Source organism: Pelodiscus sinensis, chromosome 3 (assembly GCF_049634645.1).
Source record: "Pelodiscus sinensis isolate JC-2024 chromosome 3, ASM4963464v1, whole genome shotgun sequence".
NCBI lineage: Eukaryota > Metazoa > Chordata > Testudines > Trionychidae > Pelodiscus > Pelodiscus sinensis.
Genome location: NC_134713.1, coordinates 138,644,626 through 138,658,154, shown reverse-complemented (window position 1 = coordinate 138,658,154; position 13,529 = coordinate 138,644,626). Strand labels below are relative to the sequence as shown.

The window sequence follows — 13,529 nt, the reverse complement described above, 5'->3', positions numbered from 1 at the left end:
CAACACTGTAGTAACACTGTTTAAATTAAAATGTATATATGACATCCTGCAATATGAAAAATGTAAATCCTAAATAGAGAAAAAAGTTTGAGCGTATAGTGTGGAGTTTACAATGGAAAAGAATTTAAACTCTCTGTATGGGAAAGTAAGTCCACGTAGAAAACTATGTTAGACACTACTGTGTTAGATAGATGACCTGTTGGCTGGTGTGACAATATTTGTTGTCAGACCGTTTAAAGAAATTTGCCATTCTAAGTCCCAGAATTCAAACTGTACTATGTTATTTATGGATACATAGTACATTTTGCTCTTTCAAACCCATTCACTCTCTTTGGAACATAGAGAAAATATCAGATTTCATCATTTTCACCTTGGAATACCAGCCAAGTCCTGAATTTGCCCCTGAAACCACTGATGACCTCCCAATCATCTAAAAAACTCCATTCCTTTCACTGAACCATTCCTTTCACTGAATGAAGGCTTTGTCAAATAAGGAGGCACTGCATTTCAAATACTTTGTTTTTTAATTGAGTTATAGTTTTAAGTCTGTGCACATATATTCAGAACTTCCACTCACTTATTCCAGTGCAAATCAGGAGTAACTCTATTAAACTCAATGAAATTACACAGACATTAAACTGGTCTCATAATCCCAAACCCATTACTGATTTGGGTTCTTAATCTATTTTAAATATTTCTAGGGGGCTGTGCCCCCCTGTTCACTACACTTGCCAAACCCACCCACCCCCCGCTTGCTGGTCACTTCTGTGGCCAGAGAGCCTGTTAATCTTGCACTGAGCCTAGCTGCACTGTCCATGGCCTTAAGTCACTAGCACCCTTCTCCATTCCCGCCCACCATACCATTGGACGGGCCCCTCTATCAGAACACTTTCAGCTCATCTCACCCACTCATGCCCTTCAATCACCAGCCAATCCTGTTCCTGCCCTACCCACAAATAAAATAGTCCATGGCCCAGAGTCCACCGACCCCCCCACTTCCATTCCTAGCCCCACCTCTGTCCACCATTCCTATACCCCCATTCCTCTGCTTCCATTCCTATCCCCCAACCCCAGCCCTTCCATCCATCCCTATCCCCACCTCCTTTCCAACACCCACCCATCCTCCTCCCTAATCCCTCTTCACCACACACTGCCGATCCCTACTCCCACCTCCTTCCTCCATATTCCTACACTCCTATCCTTCCCTAACCCCTCCTCCTCTGCACCTTCACACTGCCCATCCCCCTGCCTCCATTCCTATATCCCCCTCACGCCCATCATTCCTCCTTACCGTACCGTCCATCCCTACATACACTCTTATCCCCTTTCCTCACTCCCTACGCACACCCTGCCCTCCCATGAAAAGGCAACCTAACCAGCAAAGAAACAGCACCAGGCCCACATGCAGGAATTTTGGGCGGAGGGGACACTACTCCAGGTGCTCAGACAGCAGAAGTTGGGCAGCTGCCTGGAGAGAAGGGGCAGCAAAGGTGGCACTGCTGAGGTGCTGTGAAGTGGGAAAGGGAGATGTCTGTGGGTAAGGGAAATGGAAAGGAGGCAGATAAAGAGGCTGGAGGGAGGGGCAGAGAGCGGGGGTTCCTTTGGGATGCCAGGTTGAGAAGGGGGGATGGGAGTCTGTGAGGGGGCAGGAAAGGGTCTGAGGACACACATGGAGGATAGAGAGGGGGCCAGGGAGCCATGCAATGAGGAGGGTCTCTGGGCACCACCATGCAGAGGCAGGCGGCACCCCCCCACACACACGTGGCTGTGTTGGCAGCTGCTCCGAATTCTGCTGGGCCTCAGGGGTTGCCGGATTGCAGCAGCAGTTTCCACAGTTTCCTCAGCGCTGGTGCGGCCACTTCAGGGCACAGTAGAGGATATGGTGGCGGGTGTCCAGGGATGTGGAGCCCGCCTCCATTCCTGGCGCAAGTGGGCCACACCCCAGGCCTTGCACCAGCTGAAGTAGCCCCCTGAGCCGTGGGGCTGAGAGTCCTGCTTTGAAGGAGCCCAGCCTTGCGTCCCCCGTCTCTGGGCAGCGAGCCAAAGCTCATGCTTGTGGTCGTGCACCACAGCCAGCCGCTGGAAGGGGACACAGTGCAGTGGTTGCTTCCCCTGAGCAGGAGTCAACCAGGGCTGGCCCAGCATGCAGCCAGTGTCTCCCTTTAGTCATCAGACCCCACACTGCTTCCCTGTGGGCCTGATCCCACGCAGCACCTCAAGCCCTCTGGCTGCCGGGAATGTCCCCAACATCCCAGGTCCAGCTTCCTTGGAGACTCTACCTGGAGTTTCCTCTGTGAGCAATGGCAGCGGCGCTGCCCCAGCCCTATTCCCTGCGGCAGGCTGATCCAGATCGGCACCCACGCCCTGGATGGATGGCCTAGCCTGGGCCATCCCAAGAGTCCTGCCTGCTCAGCTCTGGCCACAGCCTTTCAGGAGGTGGAATCTGCTCAGGCCGGGCTGCCAGGCGACTTTGCCAGTCTCCGAACAGTGTCTGGGTCAGGGAGGCTGTGGAATGGCCTGCAGGATACAGAGTGACGTGATGACGTCACACTGTCGTCCTGCAGGAAAAACTTTTTTATATAAAGAGAGATTTTTATAAAATCATGGTATATCTCTAAATTCAATCTTAAAGCCACTTTAAGAATTCAGTTAGAGCAACTTTAACAAAGACTCGTCTCCTTACATTTTATGAGTTAAAAATCAAAGAAGGTGAATACTCTTACCAACAATTACTTAGGAGCATCAAAAGGGCTTAGCCTATGAGGAGAGGGATTCTATTGCCTGCAAAACTCTAAAGCTTTCCAAGGGGAAGAGAAGGTGAACAAGAACTAGACATTTCTATGTTCCACCCTTGCTAAACTCTGCAAGCATTGGTGGTGAGTTGGATAAATGTTATAGTATATGACTGCTGAAGATGGGATACAATATAGTGTGAAGTAAAACAATGCTTGTTTTACACAGGAAAACTGGAATGAACAGGGACAAATTACTGTATATGAACCTTACATCCATTTGGTTATTAAATAAAAGCATTTAATACATTCAGTTCAACACAATTTAGAAAAAAAAAACAGGAAAGCTGCCAAAGCACATTCAAAATTCAATATTTAGTTTTTGCGTCCAGGATGATATTTTCAGCATGTGTTAAATGTACTTTCCTCTAATGCACTCCTAAGGTCAGCCAGACAAGTGGGTACAATTCCCCTGTCAAACCATCATATGGAGTTAAGAACATAAAGACTTCTTATGACACTGCTGTCTCTATAAATGACCTTAGCTGATCCTGCTTTGCTGTATCTGCTGGAGACAGAAAATCAGCTGCTCTTCTTGATGGGTAAACATTTCTTTGCTAAAACTCTTTAATTCCCATAAGGCTTAGTTATTTTAGTCTGATAGGGGGAGTTTAGTTGGGAGGTAATTAAATTATGCTTGCCTTTCTACCTCTTTTTCTCTAGAGTACCCTGTGACAGGCATTTTCAGCGTATCCAGTCTACCTCGCTTAAAAGAAGCAGCCTTCTAGTTTAATTTTGCCCTGCTTTTTTATTTTATTTTATTTTTACGTTTGAAAATCCACAGCTTTAGGGTAGGCAGAGTTCCCAGGAATTAGGTGATGAGAACCCAGCAAATATGCCTTCGTGACTTTACTGCTTTTCAAATACCCTCTTGGTATCGGAAAGTCAGAAGTTCTTAATAACATATGAGTTCTGTTTTAGTCAAGATACACAGGGGAAAGGAAAATGTTGCCAAAAGAAAAAAAGGTAAGTTCTCAGAAAAATCTTTTGACTAGGAGCAGATACAATTATTTGACTGTCATTTTGCATTACATAAGGAAGACAACATAACATGGCTATTTCTGGCAAACAAAACAGTTTCACTTACATGAATGCACTGACTGGATACTCTTTTCAAGCTAGTACAGGTTGAACCTCTTTAGTGTGGCACCCTCAGGACCTGACCGGTGCTGAACCACAAGTGGCCAATATTGTTTAGTGGCATTATCAATATTTCCACTGCAGACTGGGCTCTTAGAAGACATTTAGGGATAAATTAGAGCTAAATAACATAGAATCATAGGGTTGGAAGAGACTGCAGGCAGTCATCAAGTCCAGCCCTTTGCCCTAAGCAGGACCAATCCTAACTAAATCAACCCAGCCAGGGCTTTGTCAAGCCGAGATTTAAAAACCTCTAGGGATGGCGATTCCACCCCCACTCACCCAGGTAACCCATTCCGGTACTTCACCACCCTCCTAGTGAAATAGTTTTTCCTAATAGCCAACCTAGACATCCCCCACTGTAGCTTGAGACTTTCTCCTTGTTCTGCCATCCGTCACTAGTAAGAACAGCCTCTCTCAGTACAGCACAGAACACTGACAGCCAGGACAGTTGGCTGTAAACAAACATTATGGGACCACAGGAAACTTGGCCACACCCATGATAAGTGGAATGCTAGCTAACTAAAATCATGCTGGACCACAAAAGTTGCCGGACCAGAAAGTGCTTGACTAAGGAGTAGGGGTGTTAAATTTAGATGAATTAACTAATCCAATAGTCGATGGGATTTCCATTGATTATTTGATTAGTCTATAAAGACTCCTCTGCCTTTGAACTGTAGCAAGAGCCCAGCTCTTGCTACAGTTCAAAAGCGGAAGCCCCAGCGGAAGCCCAGCTCTTCCTACAGTTCAAAAGCGGAAGCCCCATAGGGAGTGCAGGACCAGCGGGGAATACCTAACTTGCCCGGTGCTCCCTGCAGTGCCTCAGCCTTTGAAATGTACAAGAGCCCCAGCAAGGCTCTTGTACATTTCAAAAGGAAGCCTCATGGGGACCACGGGGTGAGAAGGGGAGTGCCTGCTTATGCTTATCAGATAGTCAACTAGCTGCTTACACCCCTACTATGGAGGTTCAACCTATATAGTGGCTCCTTTCTGATTCAACTATTCTTATTAGGCAGATCTCGATATATGCACTTTGCCAGATTCTATAAATCCATCTAGCTCTGCTAGGGATGTTCAGCCAAATTTTCAAGACTGTAACAAATCAAGATGAAAGTTGTAGTGTTTGTCCCCAAGTCCTTCTTTCTCCAGATATTTGATTTCTGTCCAGTAACATCCTAAACTTTGCTTTCTGCCAATCTCTTACACTTCATCCTCTCACCCAGAAAAGGAGCATTCCTCTCCCCATTGCTCAATGTGCTCACTTGGACATAGAAATGGCAGGCAAAGGCAACAGGACTGATGATGACCATGGGGCTTCCTTCCAAAGGGGTAGGAAAATTCCTCACATGAGTAAGAAATTTCCTGTACTTTTCAAGCTTGTGACCTGTACATTAACTCTGAAGTACAACTATGGCCAAATGCTATTCTTCTTTAACAGAGTGCTCATAGTAATAAGCCTCAAGGACGACAAGTATATGGCAGTTGGATCCTCTTGTTCAAAAGGAAAATTCAATTTTGGCAGCCCAATATAGGGTTTGGTAAAATAACCTGATTTCCAGTGGATTGGGTGGAAGCCCCACAGGGTCTGTTATACTGAAAAATGGAGATGCTGCTTAAGACCTTTTAATTCGAACATTTCTAAATAGATGACTATTCGTGTTTCTTACATAGCTATTGCCTGTATTGATAATAGAGTTATTAAGTTAGATTATGCCTGTCATAAAGATACAATTAACCTGGGTCTGTTTTTAGCAATGCAATTCCGAAAATAACTGCTCACCTAATCGCACCAGAATTTTTTTTTAAAAATTTATTAATTCAGTTGCAACAACCTGGAAAAGTTACCAGCTGCAGTAAAAAATAGGTTGGTTATTCAAACAAACAAAAATTAGTGTTAAATTACTGAACTGTGGAATTTAATTGTGGGACTTGCCACAAAAACAGAAACAGACCGATAACATGGATAACACAGACCGATAAAAAGTCCTTTGAGTTCATACTTCATCAAATAATGTGACACATCATCAAAGTATCAGTTGCAGGTAGCAGGCTCTGATCTCTTAGTATGGGCATGCTACTTTGTTTTCTTCTCAGCTTCATCTTGTTTTTAAATAAATACTTAATTAGTGTTTACACAGCACTATCTGTGATTTCATCTACCTTACTGGAAATGTTGTATTTAACTGAAAGTTTCTCAAACTTCTACAGTGATAATTATGATCCATGCCATGGCTTCTGTCAGTTAAAAGGATCACATACAAAAAAAAAAGAATTATGTGTACAACAGTTCACAGAGTGAAAGTTAAGTTGTAAGGATACACATGGATTCTGTTTTCATTTTAACATCAACTTAATTATGTTGGAAGGCAACTGCCCTCTGTTCAACACGAGTGAGAACTTAATAGTTTGCCACTTTACCAGTCACAAGGAAATTACAGATTGTGTTCTGGAACAATGTCTTCTGTCCATCCCCAGGTGCAATCTAACTATGCAATGTGCAGGAGAGAATTCTGTTATATGAAAGAATGTGGCGTCCTTTTTATTTCAGTGATCAAGGTCTAAATTCTACCACGAATTAAAGTAAAATGACCGTATCAAATTCATTCCAATCCTCTATGGATTACTCCAATCAATCATTCAGGTAGGATATGGAGTCAACCTGTGGTATCTATCTTCAAACCATGTAGGCAGTCATCATCATTACTGGTCTGACAGTCACAATTAGAAAGTAAAACTAGCTTCAAAGGGAAAAGCATCCATGACAGAAAAAAAAAGTTACCTTTTACTCCTTGCTGTCCAGGCATGGTCAGTGGTAAAGTATGTGTAGAGTGGATGACATGTGATCCAATGGTCTTGCTTGCCTGCTGTGATTGATGGTAAACTTTTGGAGTATTGGCACTCAGCACTGGGATCTGACAGAGTTTACCAGTATAATTAGGAGGGCACTGGCATTTATCTCTAGAACTGCACTGTCCACCATTCATGCACGGAAGATGACAAATAACTGAGAGAAGAAGAAACAGAAAAATACAGAGATGTTGCTAGTATCTCTTCAGCTGCAAAATTATTTTTAGCATTATCGGATGCATCACAGTGCTACTGATAGCAGTAGAGAAGGGAGAGATCTGAGTCTTACTTCTGACATTTGTGGAATGGCTGTCCATTTGAGACAGGTTATTGTTTCCATAATGATAGGACCAAGTACCCTGATTATTACCTCCATATGGTTCACGTGTTTGACTCTCTTTACAACAAGCACAGCATGTGTATTTCTTCCTAACTGATTATATTTCACCATGACAAAAAGAATACTATGTTTAGTAGCGTCCCTTGGGTAAAACTCTGTGTGTGGGTACCACTTCCTGGAAAAATCTAGCTCTTTCTAAAAACCCTGAGACCTGAGCATTCTCTGGAGAGAGGGATAAGACCTTGCCAGATCAGAGAATGCTGGGAGTGAATTTCCCATTTCCCTCACAGGCCATGATTATTCTTTGAAAAACTGTCTCCTATTCAGGGTATCTTTATATATTTTTCCAGACATGAGCTAATATTTATAGCCATCTATTAGGATAATTAAATTCCCAACTAGTTTTATTCCAATAATCTCAGAAACATAAATTCTAAGTTATAAAAATATTTTAGTACCTATATAAACACCTACCTATGGCTGATTACTTCTACACCAACTTGTACTTTGATGTCTATATAATTTATCAAATCAAAAATGGAAAGTATTAAGTGGAAGTTTAAATCCCCAAACCATAAAAGTTAATATTTAAAAGTAAGTGGTCTTTTATGTCTGAGATTCATTCCTTTCTAAAAATATAGCACAGTGTTTAAGAATTTGCTATAATTTAGCTATACTGTAAAAACTTTCAGAAACTAAACAAAGCAGGAATACAAAATGAAGTTGCTCAAGCTAAAATCATTTGTTTTATTCTTTTTATGTAACTATAAGATGCTTAGAAAGATAATATAGTATTTACTTCTAAGCCTTTTTTTGCATCTTGATATTTTGTTAGATTTATACTGTTTGACTGTATTGAATTACAAGGTAATTAGGAAGCCATAGAGAGTGGCAGATTATATGTGTACATTGCCCCTACTAACCAAATGGTACAATCTTTTGACAGCCACTGCATATTGCCATCTTACAGCTACTATAAAAGGTCAGTATTGAAAAAAGAATGTGCATGTTGTGTGTTGTAACAAGACAAAGTAGGAGGTTTAGAAGTCACAAGAGTTCCAAGTGAACTGCGTAATTCATCTGGAGTATAAAAAGCATTGGAAAAATAAGCAATCAGATGGGCTCTTAACAAAGAAGTATAATTGCATTATAATTACAATATTTGGAATTTGTTTGCCTAAACACTGGATAGGCATTACTATATCTAAGTACCAATGTAAACAACCTAATATGTTTTTCCATTTTATTCCATAAATACATATTTAATACTGTTGTCTGCTCATCTTGCTTTCATTTTATAGGAGCTGATTATAAAAGGACTACAAAATTCTAGTATTATAAATTAGCATAAAAAGATCTAGCAGCTTTCAGAATACTGATCACTTTAACCTGTGCCTTACAGTGTGTGCCAAACAACTGTTGTTGTGGGTTGGCTGATAAAAACAGTGGACTATAAAGAAAATTAGTCATTTCAGAAAAAAGAGAAATGTTTCTGATTTGAGCCATGACTGAAATACACAAAATTGTCCCTAATTCATCAAAAGGGGGATGGGGAGCTTTTACTCTTAAAGGTTTTCAGCATTTCTTAAAAAATTAACTTCTCTGTGAGCAGCCAAAAATGAATACTTCTAATGCAATAGCATGACGGCAAAGAGGGACCCAAAGTTTCTGTGTGTTCTGATCCTTTTGCAGGACTGAGGCCTAAAACAGAAACATGTATGCTATTCTTGCCTAAGTAATGATTGTTGTGAAAATATTTTGCAACAATGAGGCAGTGTGCGCAATGTTACTGAGATACTGGTTTTAGGTCACAAGGGAGTACAGTGAAAAATTCCAAATACAATTCTCTGTAAGGCTGCACCCGTAGAGAGGCATTCCAGGAAACTAGGAAGTGGGAACTAGTATTTTCACTGAGGAGCTCCTAAGCCATAAGAAACCTATCTTTCTTGTAAGGTCTGTCTCCTTAGGTAATACTAGAATGGGGCAAATTCAGCTCTTAATTAAATCAGAGTAAATCTATAGTAACTCCCCTGAAATCAATTGAGTTATTCTGGATTGAGACTCGTTTAACTGACAGCAGATTCTGGACTCGCACCTTAAATTATGGGGCTCCTCCATTTACATAAGCTTTTAAAAGGCTAACTAAACTACTATGTTTACAAGCAGCATCGTCACATTGCAATGAATTCACGTAACAACTTCTGTTTTCCTTTTCTTGGTGTTCACAAAATAGTATTTCCAAATCCGGCTCAAGAATGAACTCTGCACGCCAATATCAGTTAAACCAATGGGCAGGATACTCGGGATAACACCAACTGGGCCTTCTGTTGAAGGAGATATGGGGTTGGGAAAAGGGCCAGGGGCTCCCAGCTGCCTCTGCTACCGCTGCAGCATCAAGAGCAGGAGCCAGAGCCCTGAACCCATACATTCCAGATGCCGCTGAAAGGCAAGCTGAGGCCACACCTAAGGGCCCACCCTTTTGGGGCCTAGGGACCAGCGAAGTCTGTAGGCTACCCTGAAACAATAATTATAAAAATAACCTTAATTAATATAAAATGAGGAGGCCTGTGGCACCTTTGAAACTAACAGATTTACTAGGGCATACACTTTCGTGGGTAAAACACAGTGCATCAAATGAACTGGAGTTTACAGAGGTATTTGCAAGGACAACAAAAGAAGAAGGGTTCTTGTATAACTGAGGCTAATCAAATCAGGGTGTAAATGGCTCATTCACAGCAGTGGACGTGGATATCAAGAGAGGGGAAATGCATTAACCAGTTAAGATCCTTATTCAATCCTAAAACAATAGTGTTGAATCCAAACTAGACTTATATAATTGATGTCAGGGACACCTACTTGCTCAGTAGTTTTGAAAATCATACCAAACTCTTTAGATGGCTAAACAGAGATTCAGAGTCTAATTTTAGGCTTCTGTTATTAGAAATTTTGTCTCGAACCTGAAAATGTGTAGACTGGGGGTCAGCAACTTTTTCAAGCCAAAGAGACAAACTACATCAAAATTCAGAACAAAGTTGTCAACAAAGATCCGTATAAGAATGCCCATTTGAATGACTGAAAATATACAACTTAATATTACTGATAATTGACATAATGATTAATAATAGCATAAATGAAACATCACACTCTCAGACTTTATTTAATGGGACTTCTGCTGCTGGATCCTCTCTCACATTTCTTTGAAGTTTACAGCATAACTGGTCAGATCCAGCTTCATGCATGCATTCAGGCTGTCTTCTGTCAATCTTATGGCGGGGGCTGGGGAGGGGGGGCAGGAGTTTGGGAATGTGGGGCTCAGGGCAGGGGGTTCAAGTGTATGATGGGCTCCTGGTTGGTGTGTGTGGGAGGGTGCAAGAGTGTTATAAGGCTGTGACCCAGATGGGGGCTGGGCCCCAACTGGGGGCTTGTTAGCTAGGCTTCATTTTTAAATAAAGTAAAATATTATGTCCAACAAGAATGTTTCAACATTGTATTTATTTATGGCAGGAGTCGGGAACCTTTTTTGGGTCAAGGGCCACTGTCCCACAGAAAAATCAGATGGGGACCACACAAGAGAGAAGCAAAAAAAACACCCCTCCAAAAAACCCCAATCCTCACTGACGTGCCCCCAACTGAGATAGCTCGTTCCCCTGGTACTCCAGCCCCATGGGAAGGGCGGGGGAGGGGAGACGAAGGGCCAGGAGGACTAAGGTTCAAGGCTTCAGGCCAGATTAACTCTTCTGAGATTTCAGGGTTAGTGGATTTTATGGGCCCCTCCCAGGCTCTGGAGTGGGGCCAAAAATGAGAGGCCAGTTTGTGGGACAGGGCAGCCAGTGAGTGGGATAGGGATGGGGGTGCAGAATTTGGGCGGGAGGTAGAGTGCAGGAGCAAGCTGGGGGTGAGTGTCTGGCCAGGGGGCAGAAACGGGGTGCAGGTGCATGTTTGGCCAGGGGCAGGGTTCTGGTGGCTGTCTGGCCCGGGGCAGAGGCCAGGAACAGGGTGTGGGTGGGGGATACCCACCCACAGAAGCCAGACGGCCAGGATGTGGGTGGGTGTCTGTCCAAAGGGGAGGGGACAGGAGCAGGGTGCCGGTGGGTGTCTCGCCAGGGAAGTGGGGTCAGGAGTAGGGTGCTGGGGGAGTGTCTGGCCAGGGGGGGAGGAGGCAGGAGCAGCTCGGCTGGTACCTGCTGGTCTCCAGGGGTATCTCTCTGATAGAATTTGCAGGCAGCACTGGAAGAAGTACATGTGCTGTTCCTTTAGGAAATCCAGCCGCTCTTCATCCCCAAAGTTAGGATCCTGCACCACTATTTTAGCCACACACCCCAAGCGCCTGCACACTCAATGTGCATCACCCCCACATCCAGCGCAGCTCCTGTGTCCTCTCTCTGGTGATCACCAGGAAGGAAGAAGCCACACAACTCCCATGTCCTGCATCCCCGGAACACGGGGGAAGGTAGGGTGGATAAAGAAGTACACGCATTACTGTGAGGAGGTGAGGAGTTGCGCATTCACTTCCCCACAAGCCAGATCCAGCGCTGAGCCTCAAGGCTTTCCCCCACATGCACACACTGGAAGGTGGTGCTGGCTCCAATCTTGTAAGGGGTACGATGTGGATCTCCAGCACAGACTCCCCATAGTGGGGGGGCAGGGGAGAAGGAAGAAGAGGGCCTGAGCTCGAGCCTCAAGCCATATCTGGCTCCTAAGTGAGTCATAGATTGCCGACCTCTGGGCTAGACCACAACCCTGGAATTTCTCAGAATTCTAAATGGGACATTTGGGGTTTTGTAGAGAGTCTCACAGGAAGTGAAATCCATCTCATGTACAAATCTAGGGGCATGGTCCAGAGAGGTGCTGAGAAACCACAATTCCCATTGACCTCCCTGGGAGATATGAAGACTTAATTTCCAAGATCAGGTATGAGATCCATTATAGAAAATTGATGCAAGAAAATTCAGATAGTCTCTTTTAGAATGTTTTTCTTCTCTGTGCTTTCCATGTTGGGAATTAGTGCAGGAAGGTAAGCAACCTAAGAGTTTTTAATTTGTTTTTCCTCACTCTAGGAGGTGGTCAGTTGAGCAAATAAGAGGAGAGCATAAGGGTTGTCCGTTTTTTTCAGAGGTTATGCTAAAATTGCTAGCTTGGAAACTTCCAACCTACAGGACAGAGCTGGATACATACTCTAAAACTTGAATGTTTAAAACAAATTAGACTGTATTCTTACTTCTTTCGTGTGTGTGTGTGTGTGTGTGTGTGTGTGTGTGTGTGTGTGTGTGTGTGTGTGTGTGTGTGTGTGTGTGTGTGTTTGTTTGTTTATTGGGGGCTGCGCCTCCCTGCTCACTACAATTGCCAACTCCCTTCTCTCTAGGGGTAGGTGGCCCCAGCTCTGCCCCTGTCCACTGGGGGAGAGCCAGGCTGAGGCATGGCAGCCCTGGCCTTTCCCCCTCCCCGCCCTGCTGCAAGTGGAGGTCAGCCCTGGCTCTCTCCACGCAGCCAACGGGGGTATGTGTGTGTGTCAAGGCCAGACCAGCCCTGGTTCCCCAACCGCCAGCCACTGTGCAGGGCCAAGGCTATGCCAGCCCCATCTCTCCTCCCTCCCCTAGGCCACGCCATCCCTGGCACTCCACCCACCCCAGGCTGTTGGGGGTCAAGACTGCACCAGGTCCAGCTTTCCCCACTATCAACCAAGGAAGGCCATGGCTGCGCCAGCCCCAGCTCTCTTCCCCCCGGCTACTGGGGAGGGCCAGCCCTGGTTCCCTCTCCCCAGCCACGGGAAGGGGGGAGTGTCAGGCCGAGGCTTCACCAGCCCCAGCTCTGTCCTTCCAGCCGCTGTGAGTGGGGAGACCAAGGCAGCAGCGCAGCAGCCCCAGCTTCCCCCTGAGCACCAGTGAGGGAGGAGGCTGGGGCACAGCAGCCCCAGCTCCTGAGCACTGGGGAAAGAGGAGGGGGAAGGAGAAAGGAGGCAGGCAGGACGTAGAGTGACGTGATGACATCACTCTGTCGTCCTGCAGGAAAAACATTTTTATATAGAGAGAGAGATTATAGCAAGCAAGCCTGCTAGCAGGAACGTTGCTGAAACAGCAAATAAGAGCTTATCTACCTGGCTAGTTGGTGAATAGAACATCAAGATATAAATATACTTGTGCATTAGCCTGCAACACATTTACTGTCCATGTGGGCCCATAAACAAGAAGCTCTTTAGGATGTGGTAACAGGGTCTACTTGGTCAGTTAGCACAGGGTGGGCTAGTGCCCTGTATAGTCCACTATACAGCTTGCTATGCACTAACTAGCTATGTAGACAAGACGTAAGAGGCAAATATTGCAGAATGTTTACTCAGATTTACTGGCACCATCTTAGAAATTTAAAAATCATGATCGGGCCAGATTCTGAGCAGGTGAATATCATTGTAACTA

At 44.4% G+C, this 13,529-nt stretch overlaps 1 protein-coding gene across 9 annotated transcripts in view; it reads right to left on the bottom strand.

Annotated features, from left to right (window-relative positions):
* Window positions 1-13,529, bottom strand: part of LTBP1 (latent transforming growth factor beta binding protein 1) — a 321,387-nt gene that overhangs the window by 177,624 nt on the left and 130,234 nt on the right. For all 9 annotated transcript variants that reach the window (XM_075924972.1, XM_075924973.1, XM_075924974.1 and 6 more), the window contains one exon: window positions 6,712-6,936. In XM_075924972.1, coding sequence (XP_075781087.1) covers window positions 6,712-6,936 — 225 coding nt within the window. The remainder of the gene's footprint in view (window positions 1-6,711; window positions 6,937-13,529) is intronic.